At 45.0% G+C, this 27,652-nt stretch overlaps 1 protein-coding gene across 1 annotated transcript in view; it reads left to right on the forward strand.

Moving 5' to 3' along the window:
* The window catches only part of SYN3 (synapsin III), a 455,663-nt gene that overhangs the window by 62,979 nt on the left and 365,032 nt on the right, over window positions 1-27,652 (forward strand). Inside the window, exon 3 of the mRNA XM_081249878.1 lies at window positions 1,207-1,264. Within this exon, the coding sequence (XP_081106004.1) occupies window positions 1,207-1,264 (58 nt within the window). The remainder of the gene's footprint in view (window positions 1-1,206; window positions 1,265-27,652) is intronic.

A 27,652-nucleotide genomic window follows, 5' to 3' on the forward strand; every position in this document is an offset into this window, starting at 1 on the left:
CCCAGGAGCACCCCAACGTTTGCTGCTGTTTTTCAGAGCTGAGAAAAAAACATTGATGTGGCAGTGGAAGTCCAGGATTAAAGCTGCTTAGGCAAAGTATTTCGTCTCTCTGGGTTTCAGTTTCCTTATTTATAGAAGGGAAATAATAATACCCACCTCATGGTGGTAGCTGTGTTAAATGAGAAAGACTAAGAATATAGCACCGTTTTTGGCACAGAGTAAGTATTCAACAATTTTTCCCCCATCTATCTCTTCAATCATTTATTCTTTCAACAAATGTTAATTGAGCTCCTACTGTGTGTCAGGCATTCTGGTAGGTGTTGGGAATAGAATGATGAGTAAGGAAGATTGTTCCTGGCCTGGAGGAATTGTGTTGTAGTTTGGTTGGACACAGGCATGAAACCCAGTTACTAATTGCAAGTAATTTCAATTACAATAAGTGCCATGAAAGAAAAGTAGAGTATGAAAAGAGAATTTATATGAGAAAAGGGATGACTAAGGTCAAGATTAGGGTGCTTACAGAGAAACATGGGCAAGTGGATGGATTTGAGAAATAATTAGAGTGTAGAATCCATGGGGATAGGGAGAGAGAAAGAGGAAACAAGAATGAAGTCTAGGTATTGGCCTTGAGTGATGGGTAGATGGGATGCCATTTATTGATAATGGGAAGACAGAAGCCGGGGTGTAGAGGAAAGGTGATGGAAGGGTGGTTGGATGGATGGATGGACCAAGGGACAGACGAGGTCTGCTTCGTTGGACAGATGGACAAATAAAGAAGTGAGGAGTCGGATAGAGCAATTTAAAACGTCCTTTATGGATCACATAGGGTATAACTCAATAAAAGAATTCTGCATTATTTATTTACGTAGGATTCTTTATTTCTTTTGATCCTTAAAATAATGTTTAGAAATATATCGTGCACGTATAACTATCTCCCTTTACAGAGGATAAAACGGTGACACGGGGAGGTAAAGCAGCTTGGCAGAACCGGAACCTGAGCGTCCAGTCCTCCCATCCTGTACTCTTTCGCCTCTCTCACACAATATATATAAAGAATGAGGAAATCACCTGTCTAGGTGGGAGAGAGCAGGAAGGTGGGGAATGTGTCTGGACATGCACCTCTGGGGGTAAGACCTTTGGGAACAGGGAGACAAGAGTGAAGCAGTCTGCATCCTTGCTCAGTAGATTTCTTCCTCTCCTTCACAGGGCCAAGTATTTCCATGGAAAGAAGGTGAATGGAGAGATTGAGATCCGAGTGGAACAGGTAGGTTGGAGCTGAGGCTTTAGTGCTATCGCCGTGACTTTTTCTATAGCTGGAGCCATTCCCAGGAGCACCCTTCGTCCCCATTTTATATAACTATAATGAGTCAAGATTACCAGAAAAATCCTGACTTATACTTGGGAGACTTCTTAAATTACAGATTTATTTAGTCCAATGGTTTTCAACCTTTTTGTTTTAACAGCAGAACTTTTATTCAGAGGAAATCGCAAGTAGGAGCCCATTCTACCAAGCTTCTTTGGTGGAAACGGGCATAGGGAGCCCCAAAGTCTGTCTGCTCCGTCCTGTTCCACCTCCCTCCTTTCCCCACCGTGGTCCCTGAGGTGTCTCCTTGGAACCACTTGGGCTAGGAAGCACAATGTAGGAGCACAATGGGTTTGAATCCGGGCTCCCTTGTTTTCTAGATATTGGGCAAGTCAGTCTTTCTGCGTCTCATTTTCCTTGGGATTAAATTATGTAAAGCTTCAAAAGAGATTAGAATCTCGAATACTGGCTCTTGTTATTACCACTGGTATCAACATCCATACCCCTCATTTTATAGGGAAAGAAGCACAGACTTGCCCATGGCTACAGTGGAAGTCAGTGACAGAATTAGGACCAGAACTTGTGGTCTCCAGATCCAGGGCTCCTTCCATTCATTCAGTGAACATTTGCTGGGGACTAACTCAATACCAGGCACCATGCTTGGCCTTAGAAGGGCACATCAGGGCATGGGCTCTGGAGCTAGACTCTAGGTTCCAGTCCCAGCTGTGTGATGTTGGTTCAACAATACTTGAGCTCTCTGAAGTTCAGTTTGTTCATCCGTATAATTGGGGTAATCATAGCATCAACTTCACAGGGTAGCTGAGAGGACCAAATGAGTTAGTCCAAGAAAAGTACTTCGAACAGCACCTGGCATATATCAACACTTAGTAAATGTTACCCATTTATCATCATCCTCATCATCAAAGGCAAACAATTAATAAGATAGAAAAGGTTCCTGCTATAAGAGGAACTCAGAAAAGCATGATAAAAAAATAGAGAGGTTTGACTTTTATGGCACTCTTTGAGTTTTGTGTGTTGGAGGAACAGAAAGCTTTTCTGAGCATCAAATTTGAGTTGGCTTAGTATTAAAACATCTACAGCTTGAATTTCGATTTGATCCCGTGGCTTTCAAGTCAGTCCAATGTTCTACTGGTTTTCCTTCCATGGCAAAGAGCAGGTTATTTTTGTTCACTTGACAAATATTTGTCAAACGTCTGCTATGCTAGCTAGCTAACACGTGGGGAACAAGGATAGAGAAGCAGAGGCTCTGTCCCGAAGAGCTTGTGGTCTAGGAAGGGAGGCAAGGTAAGTCTTCACAGAACCTAACACAGGTAGAATCCAGGAAAGAGAGGTCCAAACTTAGTGCTGTGGGCACCAGAGGCCACAACTATTTGAGGGAGTCAGAAGTGACTTCAAGGAGGGGGTGGTATTTGAAATGGATCTTAAAGGATGGATAGTATTTCAACAAGTGGCGATTGCAACAGGAAGAGTGCATGAGACTGAATCAGCATGAGCAAAGGTAAGGAGTCTGGAAGTACAGGGTATGGAATGATGTGTGAACACATTGTCGTTCCCTGGCCCCAGCCTACTCATCCTCCCAAATTCGCTCTCTCAGTGCAGAGTGCTACCGTCTACCTTGCACCTTAGCCAGAAACCTGCATGGTCTCCTGGATACCTCCCTCTCCGTCCACCACTACACCCATTCACCAGGTGCTGTGGACTCCATGTTCCACGTCTCTCTAGTCCACCCACTGTTCTCCGTTCCCATTGCCTAGGTCCTTGGCTGAACCATCATTGGCTCTCATCCAATCTTCCTAATCAACAGCCTCCTAACTTCATCTTTTCATCCACTTCCAATTTATTTTTTGTACTAAAACTAGAGTGATTGTTCTTAAAAAACAAATTAGAGTCTTAAAGTGTTAGCTTTAAAATTCCTTTCTCAAAGACTCTTTATTTGAGCTGTTCCACCCCAATCTAAATCAGGTAAGCTGGTTATTCCCTTTCATAGCGCCTCAACGTTTCCTTCCTAGCCCTTATCTGAGTTTTTAACCACATATTTAGATGTGGTATTATTTGCATGAGGATAGGGACCTTAGCTGTTTGGATCTCACTCTGTTAAATAACACAGGGCCTGGCTTATACCAGAGCGGAAGCAAATATTTGCAGAATGACTAACTGATGGATTCCACAGATTCCAGGCTGCTTGTCAGTTTCCAACGGAGATAAATTGCTCTTCCTTAATCTTCCCTCAAAAGTCTGAGTTTTCCATACACCATCTGGTAAATGCTCAGTTGCTAGCTGTCTCATCCCATTTATGAAACCCCCAGGGGCATTTTTTTTTTTAGCATCTTTATTGGAGTATAATTGCTTTACAATGGTGTGTTTGTTTCTGCTTTATAACAAAGTGAATCAGTTATATATATACATATGTTCCCATATCTCTTCCCCATTGCGTCTCCCTCCCTCCCACCCTCCCTATCCCACCCCTCTAGGTGGTCACAAAGCACGGAGCTGATCTCCCTGTGCTATGCGGCTGCTTCCCCTTAGCTATCTATTTTACGTTTGGTAGTGTATATATGTCCATGCCACTCTCTCACTTTGTCACAGCTTACCCTTCCCCCTCCCCATATTCTCAAGTCCATTCTTCTGGCCGAACTTAACGGGTGTAAAATCTATAAGCAGGAGCATCAGAGAGAATTGCCCTAAGAATAACTCACCCAGGACACTGGTGACACTCAGCCAGTCTATGAGGGCTACGATCATGCTGGAAAAAGTTGGCTAATTTACAGTCATCTTGATCTCTAGTCATCTCCCTCCATGGCAGCCAGAAGGCAAAATTAGCCAAGAGACCAATTAGCAGGTCGTTTGGGCATTTTTCCCTGAAAGATAGGCTTCCCTTAACTCATCTTAGAGTCTGAATTGTTTGTCTTTTCCCATCTGGATCGATGGGTGGGTCACATAAGCATAGCGCTTAGGAAAATTCTTAGGATGGAAGCCACTTTTTAGTCTGAGCTGGCCTCACATTTTGGAATTCTGTCTCCCAACTAAGGACCAAATTAACCAGATAATTGCACTGTCTGGGTTTTGCTGGACAGAACAAATGAGTTAGTTGTGGTCAGCCTAGAGGAAGCCTCCGGCACTTCTCTCCACCCTCTTCCCCCCAGTTCAAAAACTGTTTGTCTCAGCTTTTGCAGAGCCAGGAATCAAGAAACCCTGGGGAGGCCGGTCAGGGAAACTGCCTCATGTTGCATCCTATTACCCAGAATGCCCTGCTGGCTCTGCAGGGCCTCACAGCAGTGTCCTAGCAGGGCCTGAGAGGTTCCGGCCAGGGTGGTTGGCATGTCAAGCTCTCCTCTGTTTATACTTGAGGCAAAGGGTCTCTTTCTCCACAGGTGCAAGTCCCCCCTCCGTGGGACTCAGCAGTGAGGTTGATGAATGGATTAATATCAAGTAGACTCACAGTTCTGAGACTAGCAGACTAGGGCTTGGTGAGGTAGAGCCTTGGGCTTCATTCTTCTCTAATAAAAAATGCTGAAATTATAATAGTCTTTCCTCAGTGTTAATGGAGGTACCAAAGCATAAGGAATGGCAGTTCCTTGCTCCAGCAGATGGAAAGAAAGGCTGGAGAAGGTGAAGATCCTTCTCTTATGAAGCTGGACAAGCCACAGATTTACATTGGAATGCCAGTGGCTCCTTTAGAGTCCTGTCCTTGTGTGATATTGGAGTTGAGGTGGGTTTAGGTAGATGCATATGGATCCCAGGGAAGGCTGTTGGTTGAAATCCTGTTCATCTTCTGCCCTTTATAAATTTACTCAACTTAATTGTCTGCTGGGAGCAAAGGTGGAATTTCTCCCTTAAAATAAGTTTAACACTCAGGACCATGATGTATATATTTTTCATACCTACTTCAGCCTACCATCCACAATTCTTTCTGGGGCAACCTTTCTTAGCATGGACCCTAACTGTAGATATTGTTATAAAGGCCATGTTATATTTCAAGACATAATTGTCGGTGAGATAGAGAAGTGGAGGTTGGATGTTTGTTAATTTGGTTTTGTGGATTGGTAACAGGTTGGACATTACCCCCATTAGGAAATGACTACTTGATAGTAATTCACCTTGAAAGAGATACATCTAATGCTTTGCCAAAGAGTTCTGCCCTTGGCTCTGTTCTACAGCTCCTTCTTAACTGTGATTTATTGAATTACATTTGCCAATGACTTGAAGTTAATGGGAGAGAGAGTATGCTGGATTAAATTTGATACGATCAAACTGAATAAAGATACAATATAAGGTCCTATTCAAAAGCTCAGCTGAAGAGGAGAAGGACTGGGGAGACTTAGCATATTAAAATCTCATGAGAAAAAAAAAGACCTAAAATTTGAGTTGAACAAATTCTTAATATTCGTGAGAAGAAATATGGTGTGGAAATTAAGATTGTGACTCCAGTGTAAGATATACTGGGGATGGAATCTGAGCTCCATATTTTAGCTGGGTTGACCTTTCACTTACAACATCTCTAAGCATCAGCTTCTTCATCTGAAAAATGAGGATAATAATTTCTACCCCCTAAGAGTTAAAGTGTGGAGTGAGTAAGTCAGTGTAAGTCATATGCTTGGTATAGTTTCTGGCACATATATTAAGAGCTCAGTAACTATAGTTATGGTTGTTACTCTCTCAAAACCTGATGCCACTTCAGGCTGCATTATCAAAGTACAGCATTTAGAATCCAGAAAGGTGATGGCACACACACATAGCACACAAACTCTCTCATACAATATTCTACCCAGACTCCAGTGAGAGATCCAGTTGTACCGTCACACCAGGAGGGAATAGTAGCAGCCTGGAATGCCTTCTTAAGGGAGTGGCTGGAGTGAGAGAAGAAAAGGAGATCAGTGTAAGGAACTGGAGATGCTTAGTCCAGAGAAGAGAGGCCTTTGGTAGGACCCACTGTACTCTGTGCAATTATCCACCACCTGAATGAGTGGTTGAAAAGAGTTAGAGCTACCATATGTTGAGTACTTACAAGATAAGGATAAATGCTTTTTGCTCTTGGTATGGTCACTATCATTGCCTCCATCTTACAGAAACTGAGGCTCAGAGGGAATAAGTGGTTTTCCAAAGGTTGCCTGATTTATAATTGGCAGGAGCTTGTTTTTGAATCCCAGAAGTCTGAATTCAGAGACCTCCTCTTAGCCACTGCATTTTTCTGCTGGTGTTGCAGATACCAAGAACAATAACCAAATGTACTGGTTAAATCACTTTATATGCATAATCTTATTCCAACCTTTCTACAGCTCTTTGAGATGGGTACTATGACTCTCCCTATTTGGCAGATGAAGAAACTAAGGCTCAGAAAGGTTAAACATCCTGCTTGAAATGAGTGATGAGGGAGGAATTTGAACCCAGGTTTCATCTGCACGTGTGCTGAACCACCAGCCTATATTATTTCACTGGGATTAGAGTTCTGGCTAATGGTACATCATACAAGAAGATGGATTTCAACTTGGTATATACAGAAACTGTTCAGCAGTGCTGAGTAATGATGAATAGACCACATCCCTTTGGTAGGTAAGGAGTCCCTGTGTTGGAAATGCTCCGGCAGAAACTGAGTGGTTAATTCGGGAAATATTTCACAGGAAATGTATGTACCTAATCAGATATAACTTTTATTATTTTTTTCTTTTATTTATTTTTTTGCATAAAAATAATATATTCAAATAGTCAAAAATTAAAAAGGTAAAAAATGGCATCTGGTGAAAAGTCTACCTCCAACCCTACCCCCACCAATGTTTCTCTTTGACTAATCATTTAACTATTTATTAGCCAGTTTATTTAACTATTATCACTTGTTCCTTGGGCAACTTTCAGAGAAATTTTAAATGAAGTAATCAAATACACATATATGTTTATTTTCCTTTGCTTTTCATAGATGGTAGTTGATCAGAAAAACATAAAGCATTGTATTTCAGAGGAGTATTGAATAAGGAAGATTGATTCCAAATGGGTCAAAGGGGGAAATCATATTGCCCAGAGCCACAGCAGTCCCCTACATTCACTGTTGTCACTACCACTGCTGGAACTGCCACTATTGCCAGTAGAGAACATGAGCCCGCACTCCCACTGATGCTGCAGGAGTTGCCACCAACCTGCTTTAACTGCTGTTGCTGTTGTGAAGCTTCTGTTGCTACCATAAGAAGTGCAATAGTTACCACCATCTTCCTAACGTCAACTCTTACCTGAATGCCTCCCATTGGTAGAAATTAGCTGGAATTGTGTGTCAAAAGAACCTGGGAAGTGTAGAGTTAGGCCTTCAGCCCCTGTAGTGCAGGAGAGGATAGGGTGGGTGTGGGGCTGACGGCAGTAGACGGTGAGCGACACAGTCCATCCACACACACCCTTCTATCTAGTATATCTTAGAGTTTATTCCATGAAAGTCTGTGCAGAGCTGTCTCACGCTTGTTAATGATTGCCAAGGATGCTGTCATACGGATATACCACAATTTATTTTCCATAATTTTACTGTTATAAACAATGCTAAACCTATTTCATTTGAAGCATCAGTTAGTATAGCCGTAGGATTCCTATCTAGCATAGAAAAACTGGTTATAAAAAGTATTGCAGGGCTTCCCTGGTGGCGCAGTGGTTGAGAGTCCGCCTGCTGATGCAGGGGACACGGGTTTGTGCCCCGGTCCGGGAGGATCCCACATGCCGCGGAGCGGCTGGGCCCGTGAGCCCTGGCCGCTGAGCCTGCACGTCCAGAGCCTGTGCTCTGCAACGGGAGAGGCCACAACAGTGAGAGGCCCGCATACCGCAAAAAAAAAAAGTATTGCAGGTAGTGCATGCTATAATGCATCTTGAGGAATGAAGTACTTTTCCCCAGCTGCTGGAATTGATACCAGAAGACAGCCCTCAGCTGTCAGCCCTCATTCTGAACTGCCTCACTCAGGTGAAAAGACCTGCCTTGCCCAAGGGCACATCTCTTGGGACCTTGGCTGGCACAGGGAATAAAGACCTAGCTCCTTTACCCCAATTTGAGACAACGCTGACGAGCCATCCCAGCTTCAGAGCTCCTGTGTTGTTGGCGGAGACCTCTGCTGAGACGGCAGTGCAGCCCAGCTTCACACTCTACCCAGTCCTGCTAACTTCCCTTTTCTTCCCTTCCAGCGGTGGTGATTCCCAGCGCTCCCTAATGAACCTCTCAAAGGCTCATGTTCATTTCAGAGTCTGCCTCTCAAGACATTTATAATTCTGATAGATAGTGACAAATGACCCTCCATAGAGGTTGTGCAGATGATCTATAAGATCCTTTGGGTCTGGATTTCTAGGACTTTACACGACTCATGGGTTCTGGAGACCATCCTGTGCAGAATGCTGTCCTGGTTACAGCCCAAGCATTGATGCTGAACTCTGAAGTGCTCCATAATTTGATCTTATTTGACCTCCTTGTGTTTGAAATTCACCAGAGCTTGGTGTTTCTCTCTGCAGGGCTGAGTCCAGCAGAGCTCTACCTGCTCTGATCTACTAAGCCTGTTTTGTTAACACAATCCTGCAAGATTTATTTGTTTGGCTTGGCTTTACCCTGACCTCAGACATTCTGTTTTGTATTATTTTTAAAAGCGTGCAGGTCTCCACAGAGGGTTTTTTTCTTTTCAAATGTAAGAACCAGCTGGAGGAATTAAAAAAAACAAACAGGTGGGACACTAGGACTATTAAATGAAACATAACTCATTAGAGGAGCAAGTGTTTCTCTCTTTAACTATGGCATTGATTGATGTGGGTTTATCACCATCCTTGGCCTACCTTTAGGCTCACTGACTTAGGAAGACAACAGGGAAATGGAGAAACAATAATCATGGTGATGGTAGCAAACTTATTGAGCATGGACTGTGTGCTAGGGCCCATGTTACATCCTTCCCCTGCATTAATTCATTTAACCTGCACAACATTCCTGTTGCTGAGGAAACTAAGGCTCAGAGAGCTTAAATTGCCCAGGCAGGGTCACACAGCTATTAAGAATGTGGGGAACCGGGGATTTGAACCTAGGTTCAGCCAATTCCAGGGTCCTAGTTCTTAACCAAAGTAGATCTACCAGTGTATGTATGTTCGATCTTGAATTTGCCTTCTTCAGGTTCTTTGCCTTTCTTCTCTTTGCTTAGGTTCTTTGAGCACATCATTCTACCATCCCTTCCTATCTCACCCTACTCATTTGATCTACTGGAAAAATTACAAGTTCTTATGAGATGTTCTTCCAGCAAAAGACTCCTCCTTTCCTGACTAATCCTAATGGCTCTGACTCATCATTTGATGTTTCTGGCTTATCGCTGCATAGTTCCCCTGTTAACAAGTCTGTTTGTTCTTTGTTTTCCCCCAAGAGTTAACGTTCACTGTTTGTCTTTAAGTGTAGCTATATATTTTTAGATTACATGAATAGTGTTAATAGCTCAGACTCTGGAGCCAGAGCACCTGGGTTTGAATCTCAGCTCTGCTACTTCCTGAGTGACCCTAAGCAAGTAATTTGACTTCTCTGCACCTCATTTTCCTCATATGTAACATGAAAATAATAATAACAGTAACAACAACAACAATATGTACCTGTAGAGTTGTTGTGAGAATGAAATAAGTTGTCACACGTGAAGAACGCAAAGCAGATCCTGGTACCCAGAAAGTGCCGCATAAGTGTTAGTAGCTATTTTTACAGTCACCTTCACATCATTGATCACATGTTGCCTGAGTAGTTTCTAGGTGTCATCAGTCTGTGGGGTTATTCAGAAATGGAAAGAATATAATCCATTCTGTAAAGAACTTTGCTGTGTAGTTGGGGGATGAGACATATAAACAGTTCATGTTTGTATGTGTGTTTTTATTATTGAGATATATATATATCAATTGATATATATATATATATATATATATATAACCAATATTACTTCCCATTGAGACATGGCACTCAGTTGGCACCTGGTGTAAACTTCTAGCTTTTCCTTCATAGGAGGTAGCACAGGTCCTGGTCAAGGTGTTCAGTGAATGTTGAGTGAATGTCTGAGTGATTGGGTGGTGTGGTACAGTCATAGAAGGGTGGAGCCAGAAAGGGACTTTGGAGATCATCTAATCCAGAGGTTCAGAGAGGGGAAGTGACTATTCCTAGCACACACATCACATTATTGTTGGAGTGCAAAGCGTGGAGAACCCAGGTTTCCATTTCCCATGTCACTGTTTTTCTTACTACATTTCTCCACTTGCCAATGCTACCTTTTGTCTTCCCCTTTGAAGAAACTATTTGTCCCTTCTGATGGGTTTGGTTTTGTTTTGTTTTGTTTTTTGCGGTACGTGAGCCTCTCACTGTTGTGACCTCTCCCGTTGTGGAGCACAGGCTCCGGACACGCAGGCTCAGCGGCCATGGCTCACGGGCCTAGCCGCTTCCACGGCATGTGGGATCCTCCCGGACCGGGGCACGAACCCATGTCCCCTGCATCGGCAGGCAGACTCCCAACCACTGCGCCACCAGGGAAGCCCCCTTCTGATGGTTTTAATACCAGCTGAACTAATCTAATTCTCTAGTCATGAAGTTCATACTTTCCACATTTACTGCAAGAGGCTTTCTTCTTTGAGAGTAGGGGTGGTGGGGAGCCCATCCCCACTGATAGCCAATGGTGGGCTCCAAACAGTGCAGCGGGGGGGATATTGAGGCCATGGTTGGATGAACCCTGCTGATTCTAAGTGCAACAGGGACTGCTTTGCCAGTTGGATGATCCTTCATGACCCACCTTCCTGGTGTAGCTGTACCTTAACCAGCAATGAGAAGAAAGGAGCAATGGGCATGAAAGTGAGTCCATCTTCTTGCCCTGGGAAGTGCTGCTCATAGCTCCTTAGCTCTACCTGCCAAGTTTGGTAATTTACCCTTCCTAATGCCACCCCACTCCATCAACATCTGCCCTGCCCCCTGTTAGTATCATAGATAGATGAGACTCCAGTGGGAAGTAAGGGTTCTGAAGGAGAACTCAATAAGCCCTTTAATTTCTTTTTTTTTTTTTTTTTTTTTGCGGTACGCGGGCCTCTCACTGTTGTGGCTTCTCCCGTTGTGGAGCACAGGCTCCGGACGCGCAGGCTCAGCGGCCATGGCTCATGGGCCCAGCCGCTCTGCGGCATGTGGGATCTTCCCGGACCGGGGCACGAACCCGTGTCCCCTGCGTCGGCAGGCAGACTCTCAACCACTGCGCCACCAGGGAAGCCCAGCCCTTTAATTTCTTGAGGGATGTGTAATAAAAAAAAATGAACAAAACTTATCTTAACTGCTCCTTCATTCAAGAAACACTTACTGAGAACCTGCTTTGTATGACCTTAATGACAGAGCCCTCCACTCTCAAAGGGTTCTCCTTCTGGTGGAAAATAGACATTGGGGGCGTTGACTATGGTACATTGTGGTGAGGGCTGTCACAGAGTTGCATGCAAAGCATAGTGGAGCACAGAAGAGGGAGGGATTGTCAACCTTGCCTTGGGACACTCTTTGGAAAGACTTCACAGAGGCTTGGGGATGAGAATTAGCTCAGGCCAGGAAGGGTGCAGTTGTGCCCATCAGGCCTTCCCACAAAAGAGCATGTTTTAAATCTCAACTTGTCGCATGTAGGGGAAATGACCAGAGTATGCAAAAGGGTGGTAGGAGGTGAACCTGGAAAAGAAGATAGAGAACAGTCTCTATTTGGGGTGGGCTATGTATGGCAAGGCATGCGGCTAGAAATCGTGTCCCAGAGGGAGTGGGGACATATTTATTGAACTTTTTAGGTCATGGCAACATGCCATGAAAACGTGATCATGTTTTCATTTTAGGATGCACATGCTGATAGTGGATTTAGAAGATGGACTGGGTAGGATTGGTGGCATGAGACTGGAGGCAGGGAAACTCAGCTCTGGATTTTGGGTGAAAAAAACATCATACCCTGGAATATTATGCTCGGGAGGAGGCTCATGGAAAGAACTTCATAAAATGCATGTGTTCTTTAGCCCTTTAGGCTTCATTCTCATACCTGTAACTTGTATTTGAGAATAGAAGGGATGACCTGTATTTCCTTAAAACAGAGAGGATGGAACCAAACCCACAAAATGTGTTTAAGCTGGCATTGCATGAAAGCAAACCACGGTCAACTGCATCTTATTCACCAGCTTAGTCCCGGCCACTTGCTCTGACCCACTTCACACCCACATTCCGACGTACTCCCAGCCAGCCTAATCTCTGGCCTTGTGATTCCTTCAACTGCTTATGCTCTCCCTCCTCCACCTCCTTCTGCCCCTCCACACACCACTTTTCCAGCTTTGACCTTCAGCTTTGACCTTCAGCTTCTGCTCAGGCGCTCTTTACATTTGTTGCCAGCTCTGCTGTCATCTCCACTATTTGGGGTCTGGCTCATTCCCTGATGAGCGGAGCCCCCGCTGGGCTCACCCCAGCCCTGTCAGCAGCCCCTGCCCGGGTGTGCTTGCACACAGGATTTCGGTCTTTGCATTTCAGTAGGAATCAAGAGTTATTAATTAACCCAGGGTGGAACGTATTATGAAACATCCCAGAAAGCTGGAACAAACCAAAGGGACTTCTGAACTCACAGCAGGGAAAAATGCCTTTTAATTGACTTGGATGACTTCACTGCAAAAATCTGTCTAGCTGTTATGCTAAACTGGAAACTAATCTATTAGATTGTCTAAGGAATCTCCCAGCCCACCCTGACCAGAATCTCTAGAGGTGGGGAGTGTGGCCGACACATAAACAGGATGTATGCTTTGAAATGGCTTCTTTTGGATCATCTCCAGTCTGGCTGCCTTTTCTAGACCCTGGGAAAGAAAGGAGAGGCTGGTATCTGAGAATGAGTTTATATGTTCTACAGTGTGTATCTTTAACATCACATAGAAGCTTTCCTAAAGCACTGCTTCCTTTAGAGTAAAATTCAGCCTAAGCTGAACCTGCCTTGGACCACTTCTCTCGGAGTTTAGAGGGTGACCTAAGGTAATTTCCACAGATGGTGTTGTCATGTATGTGACAGCTGTGCAGCCTGGGCTCGGAAGGGTTTAGTGAAAATAACCAGTGTCTAATCATGTGCTTACTAAATGCCAGGCACACGCTGAGCACTTCCTGCAGATTAGTTTATTTATCCTTGTAACTACCCTATGAAGAGTAGATGCTGCAAGTTCCCCCATTCTCCAGATGAGGAAACGAAGGCTAAGAGAGGTTGTGTGGCTTACTCAAGGCTCCACAGCTTATAAGTGGCAGAGCTGGAATTCACAGTTTGACTCCAGATGCTGTTTTACCTGGGAAGGTGTATCCTGGAGAAGTAAAACCTGAAAAGGACGTGATGAATTTCCTCTTCTGTGTAAGCGCTGGCTTGTGCATTAGACTTGCTCCGTGGGACCCAAGTTTGGCCTACATGGTCCTCTGTGAGTTAGCTCCTGCCTACCTTTCCTCAAGGTTTAGCTCAGGCATTATTTCCATTCTGTTTCCCCTGAGCTGCTTCTATCCAAGCAGGGCAAGGTGCCTCTAAACCGTGCTCTCACATACCTCATGCATATTTCTACCATCACACTTACCAGATTGCTTTGAAATTACTGTTTCACCTGCCTACCACTCCCTCTGGGCTCTGGGCTTATAGAGAACATGGACAGTATCTTTATTCAACCGACAAGTATTTACTGAGTGCCTACTATGTGGTAAGTGCTAGGGCTGAAATGGCAATTAAAAACAGATGTGGTCTCTACCTGATAGAGCTTAAAATCTAATGAGAGGGACAGATATTAATCACATAATTGATTTCTCTCTTTCTCTCTCTCTCTCTCTCTCACACACACACACACACACACACACACATGCACACACTGTAATTACAAACTGATTAGGAGCCATGAATAAAAGATACACAGTGTTATGGTGGCACGATACTACTGGGCACTTAATTTAGGTACTTAGTAGGTGCTTCGAGTACCCAGATACATAATCTGTGCTCAATAAATATTTGTGTAACTTTTCTGAAGTAGGGGAAAATGAAAAAGCTACAGAGAAAATGTCGGATCTACTATAAGAACTTCCCAGGAAACAGAGTCATCCAAATATTCTTTTACATGGTAAATGACACAGGTAAAGCACTAATCTGACAGCAACGATACAGGTAAAGCAGTGCGTGACATTAGGTTTACACAACATGTCAGCCACTGTCTGAGTTTCCTGTATACATTTAATCCTCACCACGACCCCACCAAGGAAATACTGATGGAACTGAGGCTCAAGAGGTTAAGTGTCCTGCCCAAGGCCACCCAGTGGTCGGTGGAAGAGCCGAGGTGTAGGTGCTCCAGAAGCCCTGGCGCCCATAAAACTGAACCTGCATCTTATTGCCTGTCTCGATCTTCTCTAGAACCGTGGCTAATCACCTGGTGTTCCTTGCCCAAGGTGACGGTGCTGGTTACAGTAGAGCCAAGCTTGTCTCCTTCTTGCCAAATCAGGCTTTGGGAATTCTCAGGGGAAGAACTTGGCAATGATAAGAGGGCAGTGCCAAATGGGAAGTGGAACTGAGTCCCATTAAGGGACATCGAGTTGCATTTTGGGGGTTCTGCGTGCATGTTAAAGCAAAGAAGAAAAATTATTATTGAAGGTCAGTTATGTACCCTTCATGGCCCTAATGCTTCTCACACATTGCTATATTTAGTCCTATTATTGTTCAGATGACGAAATTGAGGCTGGGAGGGGTAATGTAGGTATTTGTGGGGTTAGAGACAGAATTGTGATTGGAACCTGTGTCTGCCTGTTTCCAAAGCCCGGGTCCCTTGACTCACCTGCTGCCCAGCCAGACCTAGAAAAAAGGCTTGCTTCCTTCAGTCTACAGCACTTTTTCAGATTGATTTTCTCAGAGACCACAGGCAGCCTATCTGGATTTTCTGACCTCCCTTTACGTAAACTGTGTTTCTGGAACTTTCTTTGCTCCCTCAGGTTTCCTTCATGAGCTTCTGGGTGGGTTCTCACCCTGTTTGAGATGAAACCAGACCAGATGACCTCTTCACCCACCCCACCTCAGGGCCTACATTCTGTCCAGACAGGGAGGAGACAAGCAGCCCTCCCCTCTGGCTGCCAGGAAAAGCAGGGGAAACAGAGGGGCTGAACCTCCTGTGGCTGGGCCAGCCAAGTGCCAGGAGCCCCCAACTCCGCATTCATTGGACACAACGAGGTTTTGATCATTTGTCTCACTTGGCTTATTCTTATACAACTGCGTTGGTTCCTCTCTGAATCCCTTTGCTCTCCATGGCCCCGGCTCCTCAATGTCTATGGGATGAAGGCCAAAGTCTCTAGGCAGCACCGAGGCCCTCCCTAACCAGGCACTAGTGTGGTGTTCTCACCACCTCTCTTCCTCTCTCTGCTCAGTGGTGCCTCCAAGGGTCTTTGGAGAAGCTACCACTTAATTCAGATGGTCTCTTATGTATAGTGGCTTTCCCCCTTCTGCATGTTTGTTTCTAAAAATGTTTCTATGGATATCTATCTATCTGCCCATTCTTCCATCCATCCATATACCTGTTTGTCCAGTTACCCATCTCTCTAAAACCTAACTCTCTCCCCACTCCTTTTTTTTAGGAGGGGTCCTCTAATCAGTCTAGAGCCATGCTTCTTTCCCCTAAATACCTTCACAAAATTTAGTATATCATAATACCAATAATAGTGATAATAATAATAACTCCCAAATATTAAGCACTTGCTACACACACTTAACACACACACACCTGATGCTCTACCAAGATTTTAGTATATATAACCTTACTTTAACCTCACAGTGGCCTTTGGAGTTATCTATTACTGTTACAGAAGAAACTAAGGTTCAGAGAAATCTAGCAAGGCAGCTTACAGTGGGCAGAGCCAGGATTTGAACTCTTGGCTCCCAAGCAGCCCATACTCTTCTATAAAACACATTCTCCTGACTCCCACTGCTAACTCACCCTTCATTCTGGGATCTGCATCTGCTACCCCTACCACCCTTCTTTGTGGCTTCTGGTTTCTTCTAATCCTCATTTTAAGTGCTCTTTGCATGTATTTATTGGGAAATGGCAGTAAGAAGCTGAAGGTAAACAAGCTCATCTCACTAATTCTTATCACCACTCTATAGTGTTTTACTTGTGTGGAGGAAAATCTTTTGTTGCTTCGGAAGAAAGGTATTTCAGAACAGTTTGATGTGATGGACAGAGCTGTGCCTTGGATCAGAAGAGCAAGGGATCAAATCCTGGCACTACCTCTTATTATCTATGGGACTTTGGGCATGTGATGCAATGTTCTCAGCTTCAGTTTCTTTATTTGCAAAATGAAGATAGTAATAGCAATACTACTGTGTTCAGCACATTGTAGGAATTTGGTTCATTTTAGTTAAATCAGGGAGGACCTTGGATCTGGGTTGACTCATTTGTTAAGGAGAAACTGGCAGATGCATGGAGTGTTTTCTACCTGCTAGTCCTCCCCTCCAGCCACGACAGACACCACTGCTGAGCAGCCTCATTATTCTCCACACAGCAGGCAGCAAGATGAAACTCACTGGGTGACCCCAAAGGAACTTCCAGTTCTCACATTCTGTGGGTTTGATATGAGCTTACTTAAAAAGGATGATAAATTATGGATAAGGTGGTTGGATCCTGCCATATGAGCTGAGTTGGTAAATATATGATGGGGATGAAACCAAGACCCACTGACAACAGAATGCTGAATTCTATTCTGGCAATTTCTGGAGTTGTCCACTAGAGCAATTGTTTGCCGGTCATGTCCTTAGAGCCCTGCTGTTCCACAGGGGTACCTAGGGTTGCAAACTGTTGATCATCTTCGGAAGAAGGGGGAGGGGAGAGAAAGGAGGAGGAGGAGGAGGAAGAGGCGAAAGAAGAAGAGGAGGGAGAGGTGGAGAGGAGAAAAAAGAAGAGGGGAGAGAGCTTAACTCATCCCTTCTGTATCAATAATTCTCAACCAGGGGTGATTTTGCCCATGGGGGCCATTTAGCAACGCCTGGAAACCTTTCTGGTTGTCACAACAGGGGGATGCTACTGACATCTGTGAGTAGAGGGCAGGGATGCTGCTAAACATCTTACAGTACACAAGTCAGCCTTCCATAGCAATGAATAAATTATCCAGCTCATATGTCAATGTGCCAAGCTTGGGGAACCATGTTCTAGACTGAAACAGCTCCAAGAGTATACCTTTTGTGCAGGTACCCTAAAAAGAGGAGGTGGTACTTCAGTTTATGATGCTGTGGGCTTCCCAGACCACTCCAAAGAAACTTCACCTTCCCTCTCCCTTTCAGTCATCACAGTTGCCTCGGGACAGAGACGGGGCAGGAACCGTCTTTATTCTTACAAAGATGCCAAGGCAGAGGTTTCTCTGATTGCCCCAAGATCCCATAGCGAGGAGGTTCTGAATGGAATAGGAACTTCATGCTCAGTGATCTTTCCAACACAGCCCACCTCAGTAAGTGACTGTGCACCCAGCAGCCCATCGGAGGCCCAGAGTCAGCTGAAACCCTAAAGGGCTGGACCAAGCCTACTGTTGTAAAGTTACCTGGGGTTTGTCTTAGTTGAGTATGGTAAGATATGCAGACACGGAAATGACTGTCATGAAGGAAGAAGTGTATTATATTCATAGTACCCTAAAGCAGAGGGCACAGCCTGCCACGATGTGGGGGCCGCAGGGGAGGCACCGTAGCTAGTCAGGCAGCAGAGGGAGCAAGGGGAAATGTGAGTAAGAGCCTTTATTGTGGTTTTGTGGAAAGGAAAGGGCAAGGCATGGCAAGCAGGTTCAGGGTTGGCTACTTTGAATAATTTTAGCAGGCTCTGGGGTGTAGGGACTGTCCCTGGTTTTCTGGTACCTGGCTACGGGGCATTAGGGGACAGGGGGATAGTGGCCCAGAGTGAGAGCCTGGTGGTGGAGGAGGTTGCAGTGTGGGCTCTGGATTGGTTGTCTTCCATTTGACAGGCACTGTCTATGGCAAGTCTTTTACTCTCTCTAGGTTCTGGCTAACTCTATGGGAGGCAGTCCATCCAGGGTCAGTGAAGCCCCAAAATGTCAAAGCATCAGAATACAGAAAAGAAGACTTGGTTAATACACCTATCTAACTCCATAGCCTCACCACACTGCTGCTTTTTAACAGTCTTTTAAAACACAACTCTTTTGTTCTAACTAAATCTTATGTGAAACCCAATATTTAAGCAAATGGAAAAATAAAAATTACTGCTCTGTTTGATGCAGAGCTTGGAAGGCCCTGAACCTTTGAACCTCCAGGAAGTGTCCGAGGCCCCTCCAAAGACAGCCTCTTCAGAAGTAACTGTCTCACTACCTCCATCCTGCTTGTCCCTTTGCCTTGGGTTCTGCCACGGGGTTCGAAGAAGCCTAGGGGAATAGTTAAGAGCAGGGATCCTGGAGCCAGATCACTTGGGTTTGCATTCTTGATCTGTCACCTCCCAGCTGTGTGACCTTGGGGAATTATATTTAACTTCATTGTGCCTTAGTGCTCCGAGCTATAAATTAGGCATAATGGTAATAGGACCTACTTTATGAGGTTACTGTCAGAATCGAGTTAACACATGCAAAACCCTTAGAACAGTACCTGGCATATAGTAAGTGCTTAACAAACTATTATAAATTGTAATCCTAATATAAATATAATGAATGATATTGGATTATAAATATGCTATATTATAATTATTGTATTGCTGCCAGAACTACCAAGACAACACATACAATTAATTACCAGTCCTGTTACTATCAGTCGTGCTCTTAGTACTATCACTACTTTTGTCTCTACCTCTCCAAAGACTACAACCACTGCTTTTCCTACCTTTGCTTCTATTGCTGCTGTTTCTACCATTGTTCCTACTGGGATAACCATTGTCCCCACTGCCGCTGGTCATTGCTACCACCAAGTGAAAATAATGTCAGTTGGGTCCTTAGAGTCAAAGCAGGTGTGAAGGAGCAGAAAATGATAGGAGCCCTCCCTGCTGGGCCACCATGGACACGTTCACACTGTTGCTCTTGTATCCTCTTCGCACTTCCCTTGCTCCAGGTTTAGGGGAGGTTAGTTATAAAGTCCCAGGCATGCGGGGCCATTGTTGATGAGCTTGTGCAGTGGTTCTACATTTGTGATGTGGTTTCTCTTAGCCTGCAGGGTCAGAAATGACCCATTATATCTCTTTGTGGCACTGGACATGCAAGTGCCATCATGACTCAAGAATGTCATCGGTTCAGCAGCTCAGAGGGGCTGTTTGCTCTCTGGAATGTGGACAGAGAAAAACCTCCCTGCCTTTGCTTCTCTACATGGGAGTGCATTGACTGCAGGGGCCTCTTCTTCCCTGACTCCGCCCCTTGCGATCCCCATTTGGGGATTAGGTTCATGCTGGCTTTGGCTGTATCTGGGTCATGCTGTCTTGGAACTACTGTGGCCCCTTGGGAAGAAAATGAGCATCTGAGAAAGGAGGACTCAGCCTTTAGAAACGTCTCTATTGAGGAAAAGGAATCGGGGAAACAACCCTTCTGCAAGGAAGAAAATGGCCTTGGGTTCCCCTTTCCCAAGCCCAGCCTTAATTTGGAGATATTTCACAGTGGACTTTTGAAGGGGTGACCGGTTCATACCAAGCTGCCTTAAATGCTTGGAGCAAAAGCCTATGGGGACTTGCAAATCAACCCCGGGAAGAGAAATTAGTTGTGTCTTGTCTCAGAACTCCCAAAGCCTGCTCCAAAATAAACACATAAGCTGTGCCGGCAGGGAAAGCCTGGCCCTTTTTTCTTCTTCATTTTAGGAACTCCGTGTGTGCATTATTTTAAATAGGCGCCAGCACACGAGGCCCTTTTAACAAGATTAAAAACAGATGGGGCCTTAGGCTGTTCAGTAGCTCTCAGAAACTGACATGGGAAGTGCTAAGCCATCTCGTGTCCAGGCGATGTTCATTTTCTTCTCGAAGCACAAGTGTGGCCAGGCCTCTCATTCCCAGGGAGCAGGACTCTGCTTCCTGCATCAGGTGTGTCTACCAGAGGAAGGAAGTATCTCCTTTCACTGCATTTACCAGTGTTTGCATTTACTTAACCCTTTGGCAGCCTGGGAGAAAAACATATTGTGCTAGCCTTGGAGGCTCCACGCTTCTGGAGCTGGAAGCATTAGGTTTTAACTTCCTTATTATAAATGGGATTATGACCCTTCATAGCTCATGGCTCTCCAAGGGCTCCCAATCTCACTCTGAGTAATAGCCAGAGTCCTTCCCATGACTATAGGCCCTTCATGGTTAGACTTCCCTGACTTTCTTCCTGCCTTTGTCTTTCTTGCTTACTCTGATCCAGCCACACTGGCCTTCTCGCACTGTTCCTTAAAATCAAGCAACAGGGCTTCCCTGGTGGCGCAGTGGTTGAGAGTCCGCCTGCCGATGCAGGGGACACGGGTTCGTGCCCCTATCCCGGAAGATCCCACATGCCGCGGAGCGGCTGGGCCCGCGAGCCATGGCCGCGGAGCCTGTGTGTCCGGAGCCTGTGCTCCGCAACGGGAGAGGCCACAGCAGTGAGAGGCCCGCGTACAGCAAAAAAAAAAAAAAAAAAAAAAAAAAAACCAAGCAACAGAAAACAAGTCTTGACGAGGATGTGGAGAAATTGGAACCCTTGTACACTGCTGGTAGGATTGTAAAATAATGTAGCTGCTGTAGAAAACAGTATGGTGGTTCCTCGTAAAGTTAAACAGAATTACCATATGACCCAGCAATCCCACTTCTGGGTATATGCCCCAAAGAATTGAAAGCAGGGACTCAAACATGTTTGTAAATCCATGTTCATAGCAGCATTATACACAAGAGCCAAGAGGTAGAAGTAACCCAAGTGTTCATTGGCAAATGAATGGGTAAACAAAATGTGGTATATCCATACAATGGAATATTATTCAGCCTTTAAGAGGAAGGTAATTCTGACATATGCTATAACATGGACAAACATTGAAAACATTATTCCAAATAAAATAAGCCAGACATAAAAGGACAAATACTGTGATCCCACAGTATATGAGGTACCTCAAATAGTCAAATTCATAGAGACAGAAAGTACAATAGTGGTTACCAGGGGCTCTGGAGGATGAGGAGTTACTATTTCATGGACACAAAGGTTTTGTTGTGGATGATGAAAACGTTCTGGGAATGGGTGGATGGTGGTGGTGGTTGCACAACAGTGTGAATGTATTTAATGACACTGATTTATACACTTAAAAACAGTTAAAATGGTAAGTTTTATGTTGTGGGTATTTTACCACAATGAAGACAAACTTTAAAAAACTCAAGCAAGCACACCCTGCCTCAGGGCTTTTCTCTTTGCCCGGGACCCTCTTTCCCGATGTATCCGCATGGCTCATTCGGGTTCTTTGTACAAATACCACCTTCTCATAGGTGCTTGGCCACCTTCTCTGACATGGCACCCCCCCATGCACACTTCTCAATCACTTTGTGTCATGTCACCTGCTTAATTTTTCTTCACAGCATTTAGCACTCTGAGTGCTAACCCCGCAGGTCTTTCCAAAGTGTCCAGCACCGAGCCCAAGCTGCTGGAGGGCATCAGGGCCTCCATGTCTGGGGTTCAAATCCAGCCATATTTCCTGAGGCCTAAGCAGAGGGAGTGGCCAGTCCTCATCTTGGTGCAGGGCTTTACCCTGGTCCCCTGGATGTGCAGACTAGACTGAGTGGAGGGAAGCGGGGAGGGGAGACAGCTGGGAGGCAGCCCTGGGGAGAGGAGTTGAGGCCCACGCTGTGGGTTGCAGCAGGTAGAAAAGGAAGGTTGAATGCGTTTTTCCTTCCTACAGTGCTGAAAATGGTGTTGGATGTGTACAATGAAAGCTAAATAAAGGAAAGCATGTTAAGGTAGGCTAGAGCATTTGTTTTTGTCATCACATTACAAGTTTCAATTTGGAAAAAAAACTCTACAGAAATTAAATTACATCAGTGTTACTTAAGCTCCTTCAGGATCTCCCCTCTTGCGGTGGTACAGGGTCATGCCTGCTGCATCTCTAGCCTCATCCCCACCCCAAGCAACTCCTCCCAAAGCTCCAGCCCCATAGTCATCTTCTCACCTTCAGTTTCGCACCCACCTGTGAAACAACTGCCAAACATGGACTCTGCTTCTGCACCCCAATCTGCAACCCATCCATCATCCATCTGGAGAAATGTGGGGAGACTTTCACACCTGCTTTATTTAATCCTATAAACAAACACACTTTTCTGATCATTCAGCAGAATGGTCTTTAAACCTATGGAACCCAGCTCAACAATGAGAAGTAGATGTCAAGGGGACATGACCCATCATCCTTTTCTGTGTAGCTAAGCCGTGGTCTTAAAATCTCTGAACATTTGCCCGATCTGTCATAGATGGCAAAAATTTGTTGCAGGTGGCAAAATTTGTTCCTAGGTCTCTCAACCTTATAAAAGCTCTAGAGATGAGAAGAGATGAGGCTCTGGTTGTGCTACCACTCTGTCCCCCCTTAAAGCTTCTTCCTCCTCCTCACACTCCTCCTTCCCCCCTCCTCCCCCTTCCCCCTTATTCCCCCTTCCCCTCTCTCTCCATTTTTCTCCCCCTCCCCCCCACTCCCTCTCCCTGTCTCCTTCAGTGAACACTCTTTCTATCCTCAGGACGTAGGTAATCAAAAGCTCTCCCTACCCTTGAAGTTTTCCCTGGCAGAGGCAAAATGACAATGGATGTTTTACTTTGATTCTCAGGTGCTGTTGCTTCTTGGGAATACGAACAGGAAGGAGTGACTGTCCAGGCAGAATTAGGGCATGCCTGGGTCCTCTGGCCGCCAGCCAGCAGAACCCTACCTTAACCCCTAACAAATGTACATCTAGGCTTTGGAGAACAAAACTTGGCCATTAAGAAAGTCCCTGAAAATCAGGATGACACAACTACTGGTGCTTTTCCTCAAACTCTACTCCTTGACTTCTTGCATTACCAAACGTGATGACGATGATAATGATGATGAAGATGATGAATTGTTACGTTCACTGACCTTGGTAAAGATGATGTTGGTGATGAGGATGGTGATGGCGCTAACATCTTAGTGTCTCATGCAGAATAAAATCCTTACCACGATCTGTTCCATCGTCCCCTCTCTGACCTTGTCTCCTTCCACTCATGCCCTCACTAGCCCTGTTCCAGGCAGGGCTTCCTTGCTGTTCCTTGAACTCTGCACATTTGTTCCAGCCTCAGGGCCTTTGTGCTTGCTGTTCTCTCTGCCTAGAAAACCACCCTCCTTACTGGTATGATCTCCCTCATTTTGCTCATATCACTGACCAAGTGCCACTTTTCCTGACCGCCTTCTATTTTTCTTCTCCTGACACATTATTTATTGTTAATGGTCCATCTCCCCCCATTAGATACAAGTTCTGTGATAACAGGGATTTTTGTCTGGTACTTTCACTGCTGTGTCATCAGAGAAAGTAACAGACACAGTAGTTGCTCAAAAATAAGTTGTTAAATGAATGAATTAATGGATGACTTGAGTTCAAGTTCCAGCTTTCTTGCTCAGTAACTTTGTGATCTTGGCCAAGTCATTTGCTCTCTTTGTTTCTCAGTTTTCTCATCTGCTAATGGGAATGCTAATGCCTACCCTCGTATCAAGAGGTCATTGTAATGATCAAATTAAAGAATATAACTGTCATAGCTAACATTGATTACTCACTTATTTTCACTTAGGCACCTTGCTAAGGGCTCCTAAATGGATTAATTCATCTGATGCTCACTACTGCCCTAGGAAGGTACCATTCTTAGCCTTGTTTACAGATGAGGGACCGAGGCATAGAAAGGCTAACTTGCCTAAAGTTGCACAGCAAGTTAGGGGTAAAGCTCAGATTCCAGCTCATGGGGTTCAGTTCTAAAAACCATTATATACCAAACACTTTTTCAACTGCAAATCAATGCTGTTGATTTTTTTAAAAATAATGTGGTAAATTCCAACTAATTTTGGATATTTCATTAGTTGAACATTTAAGAATATAGGTTTTATCATTTTATTTTTCTACATTTTTATGTATATTTTGACATGTTTTTATGTTTTTCCTCTCCCTTCCCTGCCTTCTACACACACACACACACACACACACACACACACACACACATACATACACACATACATACACACATACACACATACATACATACATACATACATACATACATTATGATTTTCTGATGAGCAGAGGTGCCTTTGCATCTGCCTGTGTAGCTGGGGGTTTGGCATGGGAGGCGGGCAGTACTGCCAGGCAGCACTCGCTGACCCAGTGACCAAGACCTTCGCTGAGATGCCCAGCGCTGCTTCTGCACAAGATTTCCTCCCCTGGAAGTGTCCACTGAAAGTCTGCAGACTTTCAAAGTCTGCAAGGTGAGTCTGTACTGGTGGAAAAGAGCTCAGCCCCGAGATGCCAGTCAAGGAAGTCACTGAGCCCATCATGCCCTTGGAGCTGAAAACACGGCCTCTGCTGGGAAACCGACAGGAAGCAGTTCTTGCTGAGAGCAGGCCTTGGGCCGCCTGCCAAGTACTTGCCATCAACAGGGCAGTTAGAAGAAGCAGAGTGGTGAAGGAGGGGCCTGTAGGCTTCCCTAGCAGGCACTGCATACTGACGTGGAGAAGACACTGGAAGATGTAAAAATGAGAGCTCTGCGATTTAGGACACGAGTCACCCCGAATAAGCCACTTGGTGCGGTGTGAAGGGTGTCAGCCTGGGTTTGGATCTCAGGCTGCAACTTCGGACGAAGTCACTCTGCTTCCCTGGGCCTCACCTTTGGCATCTGCAAAATGAGCATCTGTTCATTCAATGATATTTACAGAACACCTGTTCTCTTTCCCTAGACAGTAGTTTAGGTGCTGGGATAGAGCTCTGAGCAAAACAGACAAAATCCCTGCCCCCTGGAGCTTCTGTTCTAGTGAGAGAGATGGACAATTAAATGTTTAATTGGGATGGACGGAAATATTTATGTCAGAGGGGGATGAATGCTGTGGGGGAAGATTAAGCAAGAAAACGGAGCTTGGAGCACAGCAGATGCTTCGTGGGGAGGTGTCACTGTGGGCGCCAGGGAGCAGAGGTGTGCTGCCAGCTTCGGGAAGCAAGACTTAGGGGCTGGGGGATTGGAGGCTGGAGGTGCTCAGTGTGTTTGACAATGGAAAGGAGGCCAGCGTGGAAATGACAGAGTGAGTTCGAACTGGGGAGGACAGCGGATGGTGGGGAGGCAGTGTCAAGTAGGATCTCACAACCTGTGTAAAACTTGGGTTTTCCGTATTTAGTACTGTTTTATTATTATTGCTGCTGTTGATGCTTTTAACAATTCTCTTAGACTCTGAGACTCTGAAAGAACTTAAGAAGTGAAGAAGATTACAGTACATGTAGAATGCTGATTTTTTAAAAAGGAATTTGTTAATAACACAGTTTCCTTCCCAAGAGCAAACATAACAATCTCTTAGGGATTAGGGTGGAATTTTGATGAAAACTTGCTAGAGGACTTGAGAATGCCCTAATCCTACCTTGACAGTCACCACCACCAGCCCTTTTCCAGGTTCCTAAGGCAGACAAAAACACAAGGAGGAAGAGCAAATAACAGTTGACATACCACTAAGTGTTAGCTGGCCTAGCCCCCCCCGCCACTGCCGTGCAGGGTCACCTGCTGAAGCTGGCCTGAATCACCTCCAGACCAAAGCAGTGCAGCCTCTTACCTGTCTTTAAAGCCAAAATCCCATTCATGGATGTCACTTACTACATATGTATAACTAGATAGTTGCAAGGTACAACGAGCACAATTACAAAAAGAAAGAGCAGGACAGCTGGGCCTCTTTGGAATCAGAGTTCAGTGCTGCCAACTCAGGAGAGAGAGTGGCTGAAAGAGGGATGGGTGCTGAGGTTGGCCTCTCTGAGGAGCTGCAGAGCAGGAGAGAGGACGTTAATGTGAAGACCACCCAGATCAGCAGGCACTCAGCTACAGAGAAGCAGAGTGTGGGAGCAGGAATCACACACGATTGCCTGGCTCTTCAACCCAGCAATGACCCTGTCCACTGTTGAATGCAGCATTGTGATGTCCTGAGCACTAGATTAACAGTTCCTCTTTATGAGGTGTAGTGAGAAAGGTTAGCGAATAGGGCAGAGGGTGAGAAGTTGTCCCAGCGTTAGGACAGGTACTGGAGGCTGCCCACCTTCTGCCATCAGCTCAGTATCTGTGTATCTCTCGTCTCTCTTTCCTCTCCTGCAAATTACAGAAGGTGTCCAAGGCCATGGAAAGGGGCACACTCTAAGGGCTTTAGGGTACAGTCTGGACCAGATAGGTCTTCACTAACTAACAGGAATTTCCAGTATCTTATCAGCCACCCTTGGATTCCAGAACAGTCTGTCTGCCAGCATCTTGTCTTTCTCAGGACCTCTGGACAACAGCTCTTTTGTCAAAATCCTCCCTCCTTCAGTCATGCTTCATGGTCAAGGCTGATAGCTGCTACCTCCACATTCCCACACATTTTTGGTTTCTTGTGTACATTCCAGTCACTCATCCAATTCCAAGTCCCAATTTCAGTTTCTTTCCCATTGGTCTGTGGGCCTAATAGCATCCTTCAACTTATTATAATAGTGATGATTGCAATCACCATTTTCTACTCTGTCAACAACATCATTATCATCGCAAATGCAATTATTGGTAACTAAACGTGAATACCCCTTGCTTTCAGTAATATTATCTGCTTGGCATCACATACTTGCCAGGTGCCAGTTCCAGAGAGAATCAGCGAAAGACCTTACAGGAAACTGAATGCATTCCATCTTTGTGCGCGCGTGCACGCACTCGTAGGTGTGTGTACACGTCTTTTCTTGAAACTGGACATGTGTTTAATTATAAACAGGTGCTTATATTTCCTTCTGATCTACGGTGCTGTAGAAGAGATTTTGTTAATGGATATGATTCCAACCATATCTAGCACTGATAATAGAGCCTGGAACTTAGAAAGTACTATGTAAATATTTGTGGTTAAATATCTACCGCTCCCCTACTCTGCATACCTTAGTGTTTCCCAGTGGTCTCCCAAAGATGACTACACCCTAATCCCTGGAACCTGTGAAAATGATACTCCAAAGGGAGTTGAAGTTGTGATTACAATTAAGGACTTAAGATAGGAAGAGTATCTCTGATTATCCAAGTGGGCCAGTCCAACCACAGAAGCCCTTAAAAATGGAGAACTTTCTCTGGCTAGAGAGGGAGATGTGGCAGAAGGGAAGTCAGGAAATTTTGGAGAATGAGAAGGACTTAACATGCCATGACTAGTTTGAAGATGGGGAGTGCAATGTGACAAGGAGTGCAGACAGCTTTAAGGAGCTGGGAGA

The sequence above is a fragment of the Mesoplodon bidens genome, assembly GCF_964165515.1.
Source record: "Mesoplodon bidens genome assembly, chromosome: 11".
Taxonomy (NCBI): Eukaryota; Metazoa; Chordata; class Mammalia; order Artiodactyla; family Ziphiidae; genus Mesoplodon; species Mesoplodon bidens.